Genomic DNA, 21560 nt, shown 5'->3' with positions numbered 1-21560 from the left:
AAGACAATGTCACTAGTAAGCTTATGTTTTTGACTCTTGCCATAGAAAGAGATTAAAGTGGGCCTGGTGCTGTCCCTTCATATTTCTTTGTATGGCAGCAAAGAAAACATTGTTTTGTTTTGTTTTGTTTCAGATAAAAACAGACAGGTAGAGCTGGGAAGGTGTCTCAATTGTAGAGTTCTTGCCTCTTATGCATGAGGCCCTGGGTTTGATTCCTCAGTACCACATAAGCAGAAAAAGCTGGAAGTGGTGTTATGGCTCAAGTGGTAGTGTGCCAGCCTTGAGCTGAAGAGCTCAGGGGCAGCACCCAGGCCCAGAACTCAGGCCTCACGACCTACAAAAAAAAAAACCAAAAATACAAAACAGACGGGTAATTTGCTTCATTTTCTGTACATTGTATACTGGGCTAGAGATAGAAAGGAATTTGCTCATCTACTTTTTATCTTGTTCCCAGTTAATCCACCACAGGAGACTAGCACAGGCAGATTTAACCTTGTGCCTTACCAGGTTTTACATTACTCCATTTACAGAACTGAGAGTTAATTAAATTGTTTCCCTTCCCTTTGGACTCACCCCAAAGTTAATAGCTGCTGAACTCTCTCCTTTGTTCTGTTTTCTTTTCCCTACATACCATTTTAATTTTCAGTGTGTATTAGCACAAGTAGATGCACTAAGAGGCTTCATTGTGAACTTTACCAAACGCATAGAAGGTATTTTTTTTTTACCAATTTTCTCCAATTTGGTTAACTTTATCTTACATTTCCCCCTCATCCTCTTCAAACCCTGCATTCAAACACAGTTTGGGCCTTTCAATATGCTATTTCCACCATATTTAATATACATCTGTATTATTTACCCTGCTGTCAGTCTTTCTTTTCCCCTTCCCTGCACCAAGTGGCATCTTCCCTTCTACAATCGTGTCATACTGTTAATATTTTTAGGACATTTTAGTCACCATGAAAATCAGTTTGAAGATTCTCCAAAAACTAAAATTAGGACTTGGTAAATTAGTAAATCACCAGGCGCTGGTGGCTCACGCCTGTAATCCTAGCTACTCAGGAATCTGAGTATCATGGTACAAAGCTAGCCAGGGCAGGAAAGTCCCCATGAGACTCTTATCTCCAATAAACCACTCAGAAAAATGCTGGAAGTGGCGCTATGGCTTAGGTGATAGAGCACTAACTAGCCTTGAGCAATAAAAGTTCAGGAACAGCACCCAGGCTCTGAGTTCAAGGCCAAAGATCAGAGAAAAAAAATTGTAAGATTGTAAATCATATACAAGAGAGGTACCTGAACATCCATTATTATGTTAGCACTAAGATATAGAACTAGCCTATTATGATTATATTAATGATTATATTAAAAATGTGGTACATATATACAATGGGGAATTTTTCAGCCATAAAGAAGAGTGTAATTATTGTATCCTTTGCAGGAAATGGATAGAACTATAGAGTATGATGGTCGGTGAGATAAACTGAGAATAAAAGAGTCCTAATTTCATTATTCATTCTACCCACACCCACATCCCTTACCTATCCTTACTCCTATGCCACTAAGATTGGCTCCTAAACCATTTTCCTCATTTCAGTTGGCCATACCCCAGCTCTTTCCTTTGAATGTAGCCATTATGTTCTTTTACACTTTCTGCTTACTGTATAAATTCCTTCAATAGCTCTCCAAAATGTTAAGCACAGTCTTCACACTGATTTAGTAATTGATTATAGTTACACAAGACAAAGACTTCATAAATATTAGATAGGCTAATGCACTTGAAGAATTTCACCTGAACTTTGACATAAAAGAAGTGATTAATGTATAAAAATGTCATTAGTTGTTTTCCTTTTTACTTTTCATGAGTGAGTCAGCTTAAATTTGTAAGAGGAAAAGAGTAGGACTGGAAATGAGAGATTTAAGGGAATATTTCTGAATTTGTAAATCTTTGAGTACATTTGTTTACAGATTTTTCAGTTTACATTTGTTTACAAATTTTTCAGTTTACCTTCCATGTTTTCATATGGCCTTTTTCATTCTCTTTAAGAACTTTTAGTCATGTGTATGCACTGCTACAATGCTATTCCGACACACATAAGGAGACACACATTTCAGCTCTGTTTTTAATCCTTATCATGGTACTGCTCAATATTTTACTCCTCCCTTGGGTAAGAAAAATCTCACCTTAGCAGAAATGATATCCAGATCCTTGTTGTATCGTAGTTGATGGCTCGAGTTCTTTTCATGTTACATCACAATTTCATTGTACTTGCATACACAGAAATTCATGGGCATTGTTTACTACACTTCATTACACTCTATTGACAAGAGTACCTGTTCATGTCTGTGGCCTGGAATATTCTTTTTGAAGCATTCGTCCAGAAGATGATCAACTGTAAATATAAATACTCTGAAATTATTTTTGCCTTCAACACCATGCAGGAATAATTAACTGAATAACAGTAAAGGGAACAGAATGGAATGGCAGATTATTCACAGAATGGCAGGGTTAGTCACAGAAGCCTTAGAAAATTAAGTGAAGAAGGACGTAGAGAATGTAAAGATGGGCAAAATGCACAACATTCAGGTAGTGTCTTTGAATTTGGAATTTGTATTGCCTTTATATTCTTTCAGATAAATGACACATAAAAGAAAGCAAATTAACCAGTCACTGCTGGCTGATACCTGTAATCCTAGCTGCTCAGGAAGCTAATATCTGAGGGTCACAGTTCAAAGCCAACCTTGGAAAGAAAACCTGTGAAACTCTAATCTCCAGTTAAGGGAAGAGAAGGAAAGTAAAGGAAGGAAAGGAAAGAGGAAGGGAAGGAAAGGAAGAAAAAAGAAAAGATCTGGCCTTGGCCCATCCTATAAAAATGGATTTTTGATAACTTTCCCTAGAAACAAAAATTTCCTGTTTTTTAATAACTTTAGCTAGTGTTTGATTTAGATAGCCCAAAAATTTTACTTAATTTTACCCAGAAAAAGATTTTATACAGAAAATTAGTTTCATCTACTATTTAATGTGTTCAGTTGTTACAAAGTCTAAGTATTGTACTGGAGAAAAGAAAAATGGCAGAAATGGTCTTTGCAATCATGTTTGCAAACATAGGTTCTTGACCACCTTTCAGGGTCTTTCAAGAATATTATGCCTCTTTTGTTTATATTACACTGTGCATTCATCTGATTTCCAGATTCCTGAATGTCATTTTCTTTATTATGAGAGACTACATTTCTTCTACAGTTTGTCACACAGTGTGGGATAGTTTACTGTATACTCTAGTAATACCCCTTCTCCCATCCTTACCCATAAAAGTGACACTCACCAGACAGCTATTTGTTTCTTGTAACTTATAGAGAGTTGAATTGAAGACTGAGTCATGGATATGCTCCTGAGAGATTCAACTTCTGAAAAAAAAATAGAGTATAATTGTTTACCTATAAATATAGAATATTTCTAAAAATTTTGAAGAGGCTTGTCATAAAATTATTTAAAACCCACTAGTTACTTCACTTTAAGTCACACTTAAGTTATACTTAAGTCACCATGATATTTTCCTGAACCAGTCCATGGATTTTCATATTTCAGGGTCACAGAAGTATTCTGAGCAGAGATTTGGAATAGGAATGCTTATGAGTAGGTATCGTTAAACTCGACATGACCCAGAAATCCATATATAATATGTACTGCTTAGAAAGGAAAGGAATAATGACCATCTCAGTCTTCTTGTATCTGGGATCAAAGTGAAGAACCGAAAATATCACAGTAAGTTCCTCCAGATTTTTATCATCCCACCTGCTAACAGAAGCTTTCTTTGTGTCAAAGGCCAACAACTGGATTGGAGATTCTTAATAAGGTACCAAAGTTCTGTCCCAAATATTGGGCATCACTTTCCAAAATAATATTCAATATTCCCAAATGACCAATGGCAGAAGACACAACGTAAACAACATAGTGCCTGGAGATCTTGTTACTGAGGAATCTCATTCCCGATCCTGAGAGAACCACTTGGGAGTAGGAGTTGGAAAAGCTATTACAAGCAATCTCTGGAGTAAAAGAGCTAGTTTTTCTTCTTAGGGTTGACTTTTGTCCTGCTAGAATCCATACCATGTTTTTGTCCATTTCTCCAATGTCAAAGGAAGGGATTTTAGACACCTTGTGGAATGTGTCTTTATGATTGAGTAGAAGTAACAACCACCATGTAGAGTTTCAGTAAGCATAAACCTCTGCCCTCAAGAACACACAAGGACAATTTTTCCATTCTCTGGTGCTTGAAGTAGTTTTAATTGGCATGCTTGGTGCTAGGGGCTCACACTCAGGAGACTGAGATCTGAGGATCACAGTTCAAAGCCAGTCCTGGTAGGAAAGTCCATGAGACTCTTATCTCTTATATATTACTCAGAAAAAGCTAGAAGTGGTGCTGTGGCTCAAGTGGTAGAGCACTACTAGCCTTGAGCACAGAGAAGTTCAGGGACCCCAGGCCCTGAGTTCAAACCCCAGCACCAGCAAAAAAAAAAAAAAATTGTCATGGCACAATATAGCCAAAGGCAATATACTAATTCCCTGCAATTCCCATCAAAATCCCAATGTCATTTCTTGCATAGAGAAAAGAAATGCCATCTCAAAATTTGTATGGAAGCACACACTTTGAATAGACAAGAAATCTTGAGATTATACTATAAAATTACATTAAAAGAAACATCTTGGTACTGGTACAAAACAGCCTTGAAGACCACTGAAATAGATGAGATGACATAGAAATTACTGCAACGAACTGATTTTTGATGGAATAGTTCAAAATATATGCTCAAGAAAAGATAGCCTCTTTAATCAATGGTTCTGGGTGAACTGGTTGTCCAAATGCAGAAGACTGAAATTGGACCCTTAAGTCTCACTTTGTATCACTGTCATTCAAAGTGGATGAAAAGCTTTAATTTAAGATTTGAAACTGAGACTTCTATTGGACAAAGTAGGGAAAACACTAGAACTTATGAGTTTGAGAAATAACTTCTGCATAAAATTCAAATAGCTCAATAAATAGAATGCGCGATTGAGAAGTGGAAAACATTATGTTGCAAAGTTTCTGCATAGCAAAAGATGTACTCATTTGACTAGAATGTCAACCAACAGAATGGGGTGGGAATATTTACCAGCCATATATCCAACAAATGACCAAATACCAGAATATATAGGAGCTTAAAAATTAAGCCCTCTCTAGGGCTCCTGGGCACAGGTCAAAACTTTCTAACATAACAAAGCAAAGAAAGACTTCATAAATGGGATGCATCAAGCTTAAAAGTTTCTTCACAGCTAAGGACATAGACAACAAGCTGAAAAGAAAGCCTACAGAATGGGAAAATTTTTAGCAGCTATGTATCAGATGAGGGCCTAATATCCAGAATATACTTAGAGCTCAAAAAATGAAAACTTCAAGAATTAAACCCTAAACAAAACTACAATTCAATTAATAAATGGTCTAATGACTTAAAGAGAAACTTCTTAGAAGAAATAAAAATGACCAATAGATACATGAAGAAATGCTCAGCATCTCCAGCCATAAAGGCAATGCAAATCAAAACAACACTGAGATTCCACCTGACCCCAGTTAGAATGGCTATAATCAAGAAAAAAAATAATGACACATGCTGGCAAGTATATGGTCAAAAGGAACTTTAATACATTGTTGACAGGAATATAAGCTTGTTCAACTACTCTGGAAAGCAGTATGGAGGTTCTTCAAAAAACTAAGCATAGAACTATCTTATAACCCAACAATCCCTCTCTGGAGCATTTATCCAATAGATCATAAGCAAGGTTACAGTAAACTAACAGCACAACCATGCTCATGGCAGCACTATTCACCATAGCCAAGATATGGAATCAGCTCAGATACCCCTCAATGGATGAATGAATCAAGAAAATATGGTATATATACACAATTGAATTTTACTCATCTATCAGAAGGAATGGTCTTATACCATTTGTAAGGAAATAGAAAGACTTGGAAAATTATTTAAGTGATGTAAGTCAGACCCAGAGAAACAAAGGTTGTATAGTTTTCCTCATTTGTGGCAGATAGAATGTATGCATAAATCTGTAAGTAAATACATTGGGTGGTATGCAAGTGGTTACTAATGAATTAACTGAAATATAGCAGACTATAGGGAAAGCTCAAATAGTATAATTTTTAGAAAGACAAAGTCAAATCCCAACAAAATAAGAACCAGGAAATGGGTACTTACAAGAGGTGGTAAACAGAAGAAGAGTAGACAAATGAAGAATACAGTCAGCAATCCATTGTATATACCACAAAAGAGATGTAAGGGAAGGGGTGGGTCAAAGGGGATGAGAATGTTGAAGGGGTGAAATTCATCACGATGCACTGAATCCATTACTTCTTTGTTAGGTAGTACCTCTTTGTACAACCACTTAAAGATAATTTTAAAAAATTTAAAAATTACTCCCCAGAGACTCAATAATCCAATTAATATATGGGCAAAGGATATAAATCAATGCAACAGCGATATTCATGAGATAATATGTTAGAAATAATCTATACAATTTGGGGGGATTGGAGGAGGGAAAGAGGAGAAAAATGAGGGAAGGCATAACAAGTTTGACAAGAAATGTACTTACTACCTTACTGTAACCCCTCTGTACATCACCTTAACAGAAAAGAAAGAAAACAGACACTTCTCAGAGGAAAAAGTACAAATGGCCAATAACACATGAAGAAATGCTCAACATCCTTAGCCATAAAGGAAATACAAATGAAAACAACACTGAGAGTCCATCTCACTCTAATTAGAATAGCCATAGTCAAGAATAGGCATATCAACCAATTTTGGCAAGGAAAGAGGAAACCTAAATGACAGTTAGTAGTAATATGAATTAGTGCAATCACTAGGTAACTCAGAATGGAATTTTTCAAAGAATTAAAAATACAACTAACTCCCTTATGATTCAGTGATACCAGTTTTAGAAGTTTACCTGAAATACTGCAAATCCAGACACAATAAACGTTACCTGAAATCCTATGTACACAAAGAACTATTCACTATAGCCAACTTATTATGCTAACAGCCCAGAGGCTTTATAAATGTTAATTAATAGACAGTTTAACTAAATAAATGTTAGGAAACAGAAACAACATGGCTTGACTCTGTCTGTGTGTGCACGCGCACGCGCTCGCGTGCATGTGTGTGTGTGTGTGTGTGTGTATGTGTGTGTATAAGCTAATGGGAAGAAGTTGGGGTGGGATGAATGGAAAGAGAAATGTCAGGTGAATACAGTCACAAACTCCAATGTAAACACGTGAAAATGGAGTTAGGAAGCTTGATAAAATGAGTGGGGAATTGAATAGGGAGTGGCGTGTGAAGGATGTGGAAGCGGGTAATTCTAATCAGGATATGTTGTGTACATGAATGGCTATACTCAATTGCTACCTTCTTGTGAAATTTTTTGAAGAATCAAGTTTATCAGTTCTGTTGCTGAATTCTGGTGCATGAACTTTTATGGTTTTAATTTGATCTATGCTCTGGTCACCTCATATCTATATGAGTTTTACTTCTCTTTGGAGTTTTCTCTTTGGTCCCAGCTTTCAGCCTTGCCAAGTCATCATGCTTAAATGGATTCTATCTCATTTGCCATATCTAAAACAGATTATCTATAGCCTAAAAATATGTATGTTTGTCACTCGAGTAACAGCTACTAACTAGCTGTAGGATTGGCTTCAGTTACTTGCCAGGCTCTGAGATTCTATTCATTTTTTTATGGATAGACTAAAAAGAGGTTGAACAAGTTGGTCTCTGGGCTCCCTTCAGTGCAACAGGGGTCACTTAATACTCTATGAGTCACAGAGCAGGTCATACTTATCCAGGCACAGAAGCTCAGCGGTCTTCCCTCAAGCAGTGGTAGCACCTGCTGTATTTCATGTTGCACACACTATTCACTGCGTTTGGTGTGCTCTTCTGTATATCTAAATTCCAAGTTTGCTTTTTTCCTTTGCTTTTTTCCTCTTTGTTTCTTGCTAGTCATTCACATGAACGTGGGACAAACAAATAGGACCCCAATATGCTGTGGATCTTCAGGATTGCAATTCATAAAGAAGTCTTTACTAGAATATGTATGTATATATATAATATTTTCTGCCTATGCCAGAGAAGGAGTGTATTATAAAGACAATGAAAAAAAGTTATCCTTGATCCACTCATGTAGCCTCATCTGACACCTTTGATTTATCTGTAGACCTATAATTCTGGTCGAGGCTTGAATACTAAGCAACTTGGCTCTACAGTTCCCATGAGTTAGTGATGGGTTATCTGAAAATGAGGACAGAAGCTACTTACCTGTGTCCAATGAAAGACACAAATGCTACTTGCTGCCTCCAGGAGACTCGAAGATTGACCTAGTAAACATGTTTGGAGACTGAGTCATAAAGAGGGCTATGCTTAATCCCTCTTTTCATTCAGTAGTAATTGATGAGCTCTAGACCACCCCTGTAACACTACAAGTGAAGCTTCCTGTTGTGCAAAGAAGATTTACCTGCACCATGGTTCCTTAAATACCCCAGCACCAGCAAGTAGAGCTCTCTTTTACCCTGAGGTTATTTGTCCTGGTCTACACAGTGATTTACCGAGTCCATATCTCCTGTAATGCCTCATCAACCTCCAAAGCGTTCCCAGGCAAACCTTTCATTGCGCACATGTTTCCTCAAACACTATCATTTTAAAAAGTATTTTCCTTTTTCTTTCTTGAAAATTGGAAAAACAGAGGCCAACTCTCAGTCTCTGCAGTATAGTAGCATTGGATGACACTGGTGTGAAACTACTCATGCACAAGCTTCAGAAGACAAACAAACAAAAGACCTCTTGCCTTAAGGGGTTAAACTAGTGGTAGAAAACTTGCCTATCCTGTGCAAAGTTTGGGTTCCGTGTCAAGTATTAGAAAAGAAATAAATCCACAATACCAGAAAGAAAGTTTTTTTAATGAATTCTGAGAAAATAGACTTTTAAGATTTTTAATCAGTTCTTTAAAAAAAGAACCTGTTCCTCACAACTAAATTGAGTCACACTAAGTATAGCTTAATAAAGCTAACGGTGAAGGCATTACATTCTTACACAGAATATATAATAAACATGTAATCAATTGTCTTGTCAATTATTGCTTTATACATAATGTTCTCCAACTGTACAGACAGGGAACTCAAGAAAAGGACTGAGACATAGACTTGAGCACAGAAATATTATTATGGAAGGCTTTCAGCATTACACGTGGGCATGAAGAAGGAAGCATGTGGGAAAACCAACTGAAATGAGACTCAGTCACACTACATTCTTAGATGCCTCACATGAGAGATATGGCCCTCAGAGCTCTTCATATATGTCTCCAGACAGGAAATGCACTGAAAAAAACAAATCACTGGCAGCAAACTTTCCTAGAAAAGACAGCATGAAAGTGAAGAAAACAGCTACATTAGAAAGAATTCCTGAAGAAGACTCACTGAGACCCCTGGCTCTCCTAGCCCCTGGGGTAGACATGTATAGATCCTGAAAAGGCAATATGTAAGTGGACAGTACCCACCAAACTCATCTGCAGAGAGGACATGGCGTTTCATTGAACTATCAGGCATTTGTTTATTCAACATCTTTGAAGTGGAGTTAAAGGACTTGCTGAGGAAAATACTCTTGAGTTGTGTTTTGACCATCCTCACAGACATGGATTGACACTATCATTTCTTGAAATCTACAGGCTTACATTTCTGAAGACCTAGAACTTTAAACAAAGCTATCTTTCCATCTGGATCATAGTTCGCATGCCATTGATCCCCCCCCCCATTTTTCCCAAAGCAGCTTGTGTTAATTTACATAGTGATGATTTGATGACACTTTCACGATGATGTCATGCCCCTACAAGACCATGCTATGGGATCAAGTGGGTTTTGGATGCAATATGTAATTTTTGATGCAGAATGTGCCTGAATGTTAGAGTGGTGGATGGATGACAATGACAATCATCCCTTGCACCAGACATCTACTTCCACCTTCTATGCGGGGCAGACATGAAATGCTGTTTTGAATGGAGATTTAAAGAAACTTCTGGCTGGGTGCCAGTGGCTCACGCCTGTTATCCTAACTACTCAGGAGGCTGAGGTCTGAGTATCACAGTTCAAAGCCAGCCTGGACAGGAAAGTCCATGAGATTCTTATCTCCAATAAACCACCAGGAAACTGCAAGTGGTGCTATGGCTCAAGTGGTAGAGCACTCACTTTGAGCTTTAGAGCTGAGAGACAGCACCCAGGCCCAGAGTTCAAGCCCCATGACCGACAAAAAAAAAAAAAAAGAGACACTTCTGAAAATTAACTACAACATTCTTTTGTTCATTAATAAGCATTATAAAACTTGAATTTATAAGGCTTATGTATGTATTATTTCAGAGAGCTTAGGTCTACCCTCAAAAGGTGCTCTGCTTTTCCTTGGCCTGTTCTGGCCTTTATCCATTTTAATGCTGAAGTGTAATTTTTTAAAAATTCAACTTTTCAGCCCATTATCTTTCAGTTTGAGTTTTCTGAATTGAACATCTCAGAATTGGGGACGACTCAACTGAATCTCAGGTGTAGCAGATGCTTATTGTTTTTCAAACATTTGATTCCATACTTCCAGACAGGGAAGAAGTATCCACCCGAGACATATTTAAAATATTTTGATTTCTTGGTCATGGTGCAATTTTGACAAGTATCAAAACAAGAACATGAGAAAGCCTGGAGAAGAGAGGCATAAGTATGTCTTTACTGAATAGAATGGTTGCAAATTTGACACCCTCAACAACAATAAAAATTTCTACCTCAGAAGTATTCAAAGCTATTCATTATGATGGTTCCATAACCTTATTGGCATGTATGTGTGCCATCATATCTGTTTAAAAACTTAAAAGTAGGCCAGGAAGGTGGCTCAGTGGTAGAGCACTTGCCTTGCATGCATGAGGCCCTAGGTTCGATTCCTCAGCACCACATAAGCAGAAAGAAAAAAGCTGGAAGTGGCACAGTGGCTCAAATGGTAGAGTGCTAGCCTTGAGCTGAAGAGCTGAGGGACAGCACCCAGGCCCATAGTTCAGGCCCCACAACCGGACCTCCCAAAAAAATTAAAAGTATTCTCACATAGGTCACATAATTATGTACATACCTAAAAGTATTCCCAAAATGTGTGTAGCTTTGTGCAAGTTTGTATGTGTGTATTTGAAAATAATTAGCATAATGATGCATAGCTATCCACTGCATTCAGTGCATGCCTATCCATTTTCTCATTGCTCCAGAGAAGTAGAATTATTCCAAAAGGAAGATTCTTGTTTTACAATCATTTAAACCAGTCTTCTTTTCTTGAACTTGTAATTAAAGGTACCATAGAATTCACTAGTTCAATACATATCTAGAAACTCATTAAAATCACTGAACAAACAACCCTGATTAAGGAGAGAGGATTTTTAGCCCCAGGACTCTGCGCATAGCATCTTTGACTTCCTTATTCCTCAGGCTGTAGACAACAGGGTTCAGCAGGGGCGTGATGACAGTGTAGGTCACTGAGATGAGTCTGTCCTGCCCCACAGAACTCTGAGACTTAGGCTTGAGGTAGACAATAGAAGCACAGCCATAGTGGATGATGACCACGGTGAGGTGGGAGGCACAGGTGGCAAAGGCCTTCTTCCGCCCCTCAGACGAAGCAATCTTAAGGATGGTGGAGATGATGAGGACATAGGAGATGAACACCAGGCACATGGGCAGAACAAGAACACAGACACTGATAACCAAAGTGATAATCTCATTGACAGTGGTGTCTGTGCAGGACAACTTCAGCAGGGGTCTCACATCACAGAAAAAATGAGAAATGACAAAGCCATCACAAAAGGGCAGGCCAAACACAGAAGTTACCTGGACAGTCGCTATGCCAGTCCAATTCCCAGTGACCCAGATGCCAAGTAGAGACAGGCCGTCTTACCCATGATGACTGAGTATCTTAGGGGGTTGCAGATGGCCACATAGCGATCATATCCCATGGCTGTGAGCAAGAAGCAGTTGTTAGCACCAAACATTAGATAGAAGAAGAGCTGGGTGGCACAGCCCTGAAAAGAAATAGTCTGCTGAGGATTGAGGAGGCCAAAAAGCATCCGTGGAATGATGGTCACAGTGTAGCAGGTCTCAGAGATGGAGAGCATGCTCAGAAAGAAGTACATGGGAGTGTGCAGGTGACGGTCCAAGCGAATAATGGTCACAATAATCACGTTTCCGGACAGGGTCAGCAGGTACAATGTCAGGAACACCACAAAGAAGGTCAACCTGTGGTGCCACTGAAAGTTGGAAAAACCTTCAAAGAGGAACTCAGTCAGGAAAGTGGAGTTGGGCTTTGACATTGTAGCAGGGATATGTTTGATGAATCTGGAAAAAGGAAGAAAAAAATAACAGGGGTGCTATGTGAATCATGAAACAGGGTAGAATGGACCATGCCTTTAATTAATTTGTATTCATCCAAACAAAATTTCCAGACTCCAGGAACATCAGTGGCCAGCTTTTGATCATTTACTTAGTAGTCTTTTTTTTTGCCCATTCACTTTTTGGTGCAGTAAGCAAATTACCTTAAGATCTTTAGGACTGAGATGGAGATGAGAGAAAATGTAGAAAAAAGTTGAAAGAAATTGTGGAAATTGCTACCTTTGTTTCAAGTATTGATTATAAGACAAGAAACTGTATTTTCTAGATAACATTGTAGTTGTACCATTACATTTTTAAGATATCTTAAAAGCAGTGCTCCAAACCTTCCAACATTTGTAAAATGTAAACTTTTATAAGAATAATGTCCATTGGCTGTTGAGAGTTATTCCCTGTTGTTTCAATTGGCATTTCCCTGAGAAATAGTATTATTGAGCATCCTACACCATTCTTGAATTTAAGTCAGAATCTCAAAGTGGTACCTATGAATTCATATTTGGCACTATGCCTTTGATCCTCTTCAACACATCTTAAATTAGTACCTGAAAGATTGACTAAACAATGACCTAATAAAAGAGAATAGATGTCTAGGCTGGTATCCTTTCTACTCTACAACACTAGTCAATGCCCGTTGTGGTACATGTTCTCTCCTATCTAGTTCCTGGAATCATAGTTATCCCTGCCTAGTACCCCATCATCCACTGCCATCTTGAAAGACTAGAAAAGAGAGCACGTCTCCTATTGAGTCTTCTTATGGACCATGTAGGGACTGTCCTATAATATCATGCAAAATAATTGGTTAAGGCAGTATGGCTGCTAAGCTCATCTATTTGACTCCTGTCACAGAAAGGAAGAGTCTGCATTGAACCTAATGATGTCTTTCAAGAAGGCTCCGAGTTTTTTCTCATGTGACAGCAAAGAGAAAATTTATTTTCTCAGAAAAGACCATTTGTGTAGTTTACTTCATTTCTACATTCTATGCTGGGTTAATGGTAGGAAGGAGTTGGTTCCTTATTGTCTTACTCCAGTGAACTTGTCTTGAAGGCCTCTACTAGGCAAATTTAACCTTGGATCTTAGCTAGGTTTCCACCATTACCTCCACTTACAAATCTGAGAATCAATGGAATATCTTTCTTTTCCTTTCTGTATATCTCAAAGGAAGTGTCTCCTCCAACACCTTTCCTTTTTGTGATGTTCATGTTACCTTTTGCAGTTTTAGAACAAATAATTGTGAAAAAGAGGATTCATTGTTGTTTATAACATAAATCATGTGCTTTCATCAAATTACCTCCATTTGTGTTATTCTTTCTTAAGGTCTCTTCCTCCTTTCAACTTTCTTTTTTTTTATTGTGAAAATACTGTACAGAAGGGTTACAATTACATGGGCAAGATAATGAGTACATTTCTTATCAAGTTGTAGCCTCCTCCTTTGTTTCCCCTTCCTATCCCTTCCCATTGTCTCCCCGCCCCTTAACCCAATCCTCCTACCCCTCGCCCCCCACCAAAGTTGTAAAGTTCGTTTTTCTGCATAACGACTTGTACATCTCATTGTTGCAATGGGTCCACCTGTATCCCTATTTAAACTATTTGTTTTTCCCTTCCCCTCCACAAATTATACCGACATCAAATACAGTGAAAGCAGGGGTTATACCGTGGGGGAGGGACATACAAAGCAACAAAGAAATAATCTTATAAATGTATTAGAAACAATCGCATGAAAGAAAAAAAGTTTTTGAATATATATCTTGGTATTCATTTAATCAGGTTTTTATGACTTCTATTTACTACTTTCATACATGTACAGTATATGTCTATAATATCCAACTTCCAGTAATTCTCTATTTTCTCTTTCCCCACCAAGTGGTTTCTTCCCCCAAAATAGTCTTTTACAAACATGCCATACTGTTACAGTTTTTGGAACTAGATTCCACATTTGATTCACTATCAAAGTCCATATGATGGTTCTCAAAAAAACTGAAAATAGGGGCTGGGAAGGTGGCTCAGTGGTAGAATGCTTGCCTTACATGCATGAGGCCCTGGGTTCAATTCAACACCACATAAGCAGAAAAAGCCAGAAGTGGTGCTGTGGCTCAAGTGGTAGAGCGCTAGCCTTGAGCTGAAGAGCTGAGGGACAGCACCCAGGCCCATAGTTCAGGCCCCACAACTGACCAAAAAAAAAAAAAGTAAAAAAAAAAGAAAACTGAAAATAGACCTACCATATGATCCTGCTGTGTGACTCTTGGATATATCCAAAAAAATTCACATACAAGAGAGATACACCTATGATTGTAATAACACTATTCACACTTTACATGATATGGAATCAGACTCATTGTCTAGCCATCAATAATTAGAAAACAAAATATTCTCCAATGAGAAAATATTCAACCATAAAGGAAGGTGAAAATTATTAAGTCATTTGTAGAACTGGAGATCATGATTCTTGGTGAGATAAGCCAAGCTCGAAAAAAAAATGAATCCTATTTTCTTTATACATTTACCAGCACCCAAATTCCATACCAAACAACACCCCTCTGTTACTATGATTGCCTTCTAATTAATTTTCCTCATTTCAGTTGGCCATGCCCTATGATTTCCTTTCAAATGTTACCGTATGTTCTCCTGAAATATCTCTTTGCCGAGCACTGCTTCATAAATTTCCTCACTGCTTCTCTAAGCATGCTACTTTCATACATGTCCAGTATTTCTAAAGAGGTTTTGGTAGTATGTTAAATTGTCATGAAGATCAATGGTATAATGCATTTGAAATATGTGACCTGAACCATGACACACAGGAAGTACTTAATGAATAATATATTTATTAGTTGTTACTCTTTTTCATTTTTCATGAATCAGTCAGTTTCAATTTGTCATAGAAGAGTTGGATTGGAGATGGGAAATTCAAGGAAACAATCTTGGATTTGTAAATAATCTTTTGAATACCTAAACTTGACTTTGGGTTTTGCCATTCCTCTCCACGTTCACATATGATCTTTAAGAACTTTAAACTAAGTGATTGATACCTGTGCATCAATCAGATTGTACTCTGTTGCAATTTGATCCTAATCCTAATCCTTATCATGGTAATGCTCCACATTTTCTGCTTCCTTGCATCAGAAGAGCAAACCTAATTACTATAGCTAGGAGAACTGTGTAGTAATGTCCAGATCCCTTGCTGTGTATAGCTGATAGCTGGAGCCCCCTAATGTCAAATCACAGTTTCATTGCCCTTACATACACTGAAATTAAAGCACATGGTTTTTAAAAACTTAACTCCATTCTATTGACCAGAAGACCTATCTGTTTATATTTCTCATCCAGACTGTCAGTCAGCAGAATATTATGAACACCCTAAGAAATGTTTTGCCTGGACCACCAGGTGGAAAATTCTAAGAGAATAACCAGTAAAGGGTGAAAAGTGGATTGACACATCCAAATAAGTGCCAAGAACAGGTTTGTTCATGTAGATTCTGGGAAACCAAGGGAAGAAGGAAAAGGCAAGAGAAAAACAACAGAGAATCTAAAGACCAACAAAAAGCAAAAACCATCACATGATTTTTAATTTTGAAATTTTTATTGTCTTTATGTTCATTCCAATAAATGGCCCACAAAGCAAAACATGATCTGTCCTTGGCCTAATCCTAAATGAATGTACTAATTATGCTTTTCCCTAGAAACAGAAAATAACCATGTTACTTCCTAATTTTTTTACTTACACTATATTTTGGGTTATTTAACTCAAAAATTTATAGAATTTTATTTAGAAAACCTATTTTTCATGAAAATCAGTTTCTTCTGCTGTTTAATGTGTTCAGTACTTACAATGTATTAGTACTGTGCCAGTTCTAGGGAGAGAAAAATGGTAGAGATGGTCTTTGTACACATGGTTCTTGTATTCCTTAACAGACTTTAGTAGAGACCCAATTAAAGGCTGTTTAAGCATTTTATATCCCTTGATTTTATATTATACAACTCAATTACCTAGTTTTCCAGATTCTTCTTTTCCTTCACTTTACTGGAACTCTTGTAAATTAGGAACATGATGTTTCACTATTCAATTAATGAAATCACTTCACCAGCATAATTTAATGTCACAATGCAATATGATGGTTTTCCAGATTCTTAAAGGTCATATTCTTTTGATGAGAGAATATATTCTTCTTCTTTAAAAGACTCTCACTGGCTATGCAATAGCTGATAGTATGTTCTAGTAAGCTCTCCTGTCCTGATATGTAAAAAAGTGATATCATGTTTCCTGTATCTTATGAAAAGTTGAGCAGAAGCTTGAGTCTTACATACTACCCTAGACATTTGGCTGTATATATTAGATAATGAATAGTTATGCTGCCAAGGCCCATAAAATTATTAAAACCAAACACTTCATTTTAGATCACATTATAGAACACTGATATTTTCCTAAACAGTTCATGACTTTTCTTCTTTCAGGTCACTAAATTTCTTAAGTAAGCTATGGTTTATTAGCAGTTACCTAGTCAAGACACTATCCAGAATGTCATGCATTAAACTTACTGTTTAGATGGAAAGGGAATAATGACTATCTCAGTCTTTCTGTGTCTGAAATCAAATTGAAGGATAGAAACTGCATAATTCTTCTGGATTTTCATCATCAACCTTCTGAAAGAAACTTGTGAGTCACAGAGCTCTCACAGGGAGTTGGGTATTCTTAATAAGGTAACAAACTTCTGTTCAAAATGCTAGTCACCTGTTTTCCAATGCTATTTACTATTCCCAAATGATTAATGGAAGAAGACACAATCTAAACAGCAAAGTGCCTGGGGACCTCGTTACTGAAGCAGCTCCTTTGCCAATCCTGAGTGTAACATTTGTGAGTAGGAGTTGTCTAAGTTATTAGAAACAATCTCTGGGGTACAAAGGAGAATTTTCCCTCTTAAGGTTAGCTTTGGTTTTGCTAAGATCCATAATGCTTTTCGTTCACTTCTCCAGGGTCCAGGGAAGGAAGTATAAGACCTTGTGGCATGTATCTTCATGTGTGGAAAATTCCAAGGAGCAATTCTCAAGTGGGGCTTCAGTATGTGTGAATCTCTGCTATTATGAACACACAAGAACAACCAATGCTCTGATGCTTTAAATAAAAAGTCTCTTGACATAATATTGCCAAAGACAGTTTACAAATTTAATGAAAGGTCTATTTAAAAACCCAATGTCATTCTTGACAGAGATTTAAAAAATTCCTATAAGCTGGGTGCTGGTGGTTCATGCCTGTAATCCTAAGATACTCAGGAGGCTAAGACTGAGGATCACAGTTCAAAGCCAGCCCTGGCAGGAAAGTCCATGAAACTCTTATCTCCAATAAACCACCAGAAAAACCGGAAGTGACCCTGTAGCCTTGAGCTGAAATGCTGAGGGACAGCACTCAGGCCCAGAGTTCAAGCCCCATGACCACCACCACCAACAACAGCATCCTATAATTTGTTGGGGTTTTTTTGCTTGTTTGTTTGTTTTGGGTCCTGTTGTGGGGCCTGAACTCTGGGCCTGGGCGCTGTCCCTCAGCTCTTCAGCTCAAAGCTAGCGCTCACCACTTGAGCCACTGTGCCACTTCCGGCTTTTTTCTTTTTGCTTATGTGGTGCTGAGGAATTGAACCCAGGGCCTCATGCATGCAAGGCAAGTGCTCTATCACTGAGCCACATTCCCAGCCCAACATCCTATAATTTGTATGGAAAGGCACAAGGTCTCAAATAGCAAAGCAATCTTGTGGGAAAAAAAGTGCTGAAATGTCACATTTTCAGACTTCAGACGATACTATAAAACTACAATAACAGAAACAAGTTGGAACTGGCACTAAACAGACTCAAAGACTGTCAGAACAGACTAAAAGACCCATAAATAAATCTACACTACTGCAGCCAACTAACTTTTGACAAATACACATTCAAGAAAACATAGCCTCTTTGACAAATGGATCTGGGAGAATTGGATATGCAGATAACTAAAGTTGGACCCCTTGCTCACCCTTCATCCAATATCATTTCAAAATTTTAATTTATAGCATTACACTTTAAGACTTCTACTTGACAGTAAAACCATAATCTTCCCATGTTGGCTATCATGAACTGTTTAAAAAAACGAAGGGAAACAAAGAAAAAAGGAAATAACACTTCATAGATTCTGAGGAAAAAAGAATACAAACTTTTATTTTTAAACAGTCCTATAAAGATAAAATTGCAGTTGGTATAATTTGTGGAGGGGAAGGGAAAAACAAATTGTTTAAATAGGGATACAGGTGGACCCATTGCCACAATGAGATGTACAAGTTGGTTATGTCGAAAAACTTTACAACTTTGGTGGGGGGGAGGATCGGGTAGGGGGGTGAGGGGGGATGGGAAGGGGAAACAAAGGAGGAGGCAACAATGCTTGATAAGAAATGTACTCATTACCTTGCCCATGTAATTGTAACCTCTCTGTACAGTATTTTCACAATAAAAGAAAAAGATAAAATTGCAATGAATTGAGTCACTGTAACAAGAGCTTAACAAACCTGATTTAATTTTTTTTTTTTGATGCAGGTCCTTGGGCTTGAGCTCAGGGCCTGGGCATTGTCCCTGAACTTGTTGCTTAAGGCTAGCACTCTACCACTTAAAGCAATAGCTCACTTATGGCTTTTTGGTTGTTATTTAGAGATAAGAATCTCATAAACATTACTGTACAAATGTTACTGCTCAGGCTTGTTTTAAACTTCAATCTCCATATTTCAGCCTCCTGAGTAGCTAGGCATGAGCCACCAGCACCTGGTGCCATCACATGCTAGTTTCTTTCATTTGTTTTCTTTTCCTTTTTCTCAAACTAGCCTATGTTAACTTAAATGAAAATAATATGAAAACACTTTCATAGATGATATCTTGCCTCTTCAGGGTCATACCACAAATCTGGTAGATTCTGTATGTGATACAAACTTCCTGGCTCAGTGTGAATGAGTGTTCCCAGATGTAGGGCAAGATGAGAAAAAGGATCCTTCCTTGAACCAGAAACCTGCTTTCACCTTTTATAAAGTACAGCCATGAAATTTCATTTTGAACTAGATAAAGAGTTAAAAGGATCCATGAAACTTCTGAAAATTAACCATGGCAGGCTTAGGAATTTCATGTTACAGTCACAAGTAAATCTTCAATCTTCTGTTCATTAAAACGTATCATGAAAGTTGAATGTAAAACATTTATGTATATAATGTTATTTCAGAGAGCTTAGGTCACTTCTACAAAAAGCATTCTACTTTAACTTAGCTTATTCTATTCTATCCTCTTTAATGCTTTGTTGTCTTTTTTAAAAATTCAACTTATTAATATCTTTATTTTTCAGTCTTAGTTTTCTCATCTGAGCCTCTCAGACCTGAGTACAGCTCTATGCCATGTTTTATACAAATTTGATTCCATATTTTAATCAAGCAGAGAACATATATTCATTTATAACATGGTCTTCCACTAATGTTTTGACAGTTTCTTGAATGTAATGCAGGCTTGGCATTTATCGAAACAGGAGCACAAGAAAAGCTGGGATAGGGAAACATATGTAGCCCCTCAATTACTGCAACAATAAAGAGTTCATCCTGACCTGTGTTCGAACTATTTGCTATGGTATTTTACAACCCTTTTGGATTTTTGTGACACTAACTTGTTATAAATCATTAACACTATTCTCAGGAATTATGTAGTTTTGTGCCATTATGTGTGAGTGCACTTGGGGAGGAATAGTAGAAAGACACACCCTTGTCCATTGCCTAATTCTACATCTGCTTATTTCTCACTGGTGTAGAGCAGAACCCAGAGAAATATGAATATTCCAAGAGGAAACTTTATTTTCATACTCAATTCATCAAGTTTGCTTTTTTGATCTCATAATTGAAGGCAACATAAAATTAACATAACTTGTATAAATATATATACAAACTGAAGGCCCGAATAAACAGTCCTGGTTATGATGAGAGATATTTTAGCCCTAGGACTCTGCACACAGCAACTCTGACCTCCTTATTCCTCATGCTGTAGACAACAGGGTTCAGCAGGGGGGTGATGACAGTGTAGGTCACTGAGATGAGTCTGTCCTGCTCCATGGAACTCTCGGACTCAGGCTTGAGGTAAACAAAAGAGGCACAGACATAGTGGATGATGAACACCGTGAGGTGGGAGGCACAGGTGGCAAAGGTCTTCTTCCGCCCCTCAGCTGAAGCAATCTTAAGGATGGAGGAGATGATGAGGACATAGGAGATGAACACTAGGCACATGGGCAGAACCAGAGCACAGAGACTGAAAACAATATTGATAATTTCATTAACAGTGGTATCTGTGCAGGACAGTTTCAGCATGGGTCTCACATCACAAAAGAAGTGGGGGATGACAAACTTATCACAGAATGACAATTTAAACATATATGTTACATGAACAGTGGCTATGATCAGGCCAGTCACAAGTGATACAAATTGTATACGGGTGCAAGTTGCTTTGCTCATAATGACAGAATATCTTAGGGGTTTACAAATGGCCACATAGCGATCATATCCCATGGCCGTGAGCAAGAAGCAGTTGTTAGCACCAAACATTAGATAGAAGAAGAGCTGGGCGCCACAGCCCGGAAAAGAAATAGTCTGCTGAGGATTGAGGAGGCCAAAAAGCATCCGTGGAATGATGGTCACAGTGTAGCAGGTCTCAGAGATGGAGAGCATGCACAGAAAGAAGTACATGGGAGTGTGCAGGTGACGGTCCAAGCGAATAATGGTCACAATAATCATGTTTCCGGACAGGTTCAGCAGGTACAATATCAGGAACACTACAAAGAAGATCAACCTGTGGTGCCACTGAAAGTTGGAGAAACCTTCAAAGAGGAACTCAGTCACAAATGTGGAGTTTGGCTTTGACATTGAGGCAGGTGTAGGTTTTAAGGAAAAGAAAACATAGGTATGCTGTGTGAACCATGAGACTGATCAGGGTGGACCATGCCTTTACTGTTGTTCCCATGCAGAACAAGTCCTCAGACTTCAATAATATCACTGTTCAGTTGATCAGTTGCTCCATCTTCCTTTTTGCCCACTCCCTTCTTTGGTACTGTGAAGAAGTTTC

General features: G+C 37.9%; 1 protein-coding gene and 1 pseudogene across 1 annotated transcript; both read right to left on the bottom strand.

Moving 5' to 3' along the window:
* Nucleotides 1–11453: 11453 nt before the first annotated feature.
* On the bottom strand, nucleotides 11454–12394 carry LOC105996420 (annotated as a pseudogene).
* Nucleotides 12395–20419: 8025 nt separating this feature from the next.
* On the bottom strand, nucleotides 20420–21361 carry LOC105996487 (olfactory receptor 10J4-like). The gene has a single exon (XM_013030575.1). It carries the CDS (start codon nucleotides 21359–21361, stop codon nucleotides 20420–20422), a length of 942 nt encoding a protein of 313 aa, XP_012886029.1.
* Between the last annotated feature and the right edge of the window lie 199 nt (nucleotides 21362–21560).

Source organism: Dipodomys ordii, unplaced genomic scaffold, assembly GCF_000151885.1.
Source record: "Dipodomys ordii isolate 6190 unplaced genomic scaffold, Dord_2.0 Scaffold131, whole genome shotgun sequence".
NCBI classification, from domain to species: Eukaryota; Metazoa; Chordata; class Mammalia; order Rodentia; family Heteromyidae; genus Dipodomys; species Dipodomys ordii.
Note: the sequence above shows the minus strand (reverse complement) of the source record. Positions and strands in the feature narration are given on the sequence as shown.

Excerpts from the sequence above, each read along its gene's own strand:
- LOC105996487 (XM_013030575.1), bottom strand. The coding sequence starts at position 21,361 with ATGTCAAAGCCAAACTCCACATTTGTGACTGAGTTCCTCTTTGAAGGT.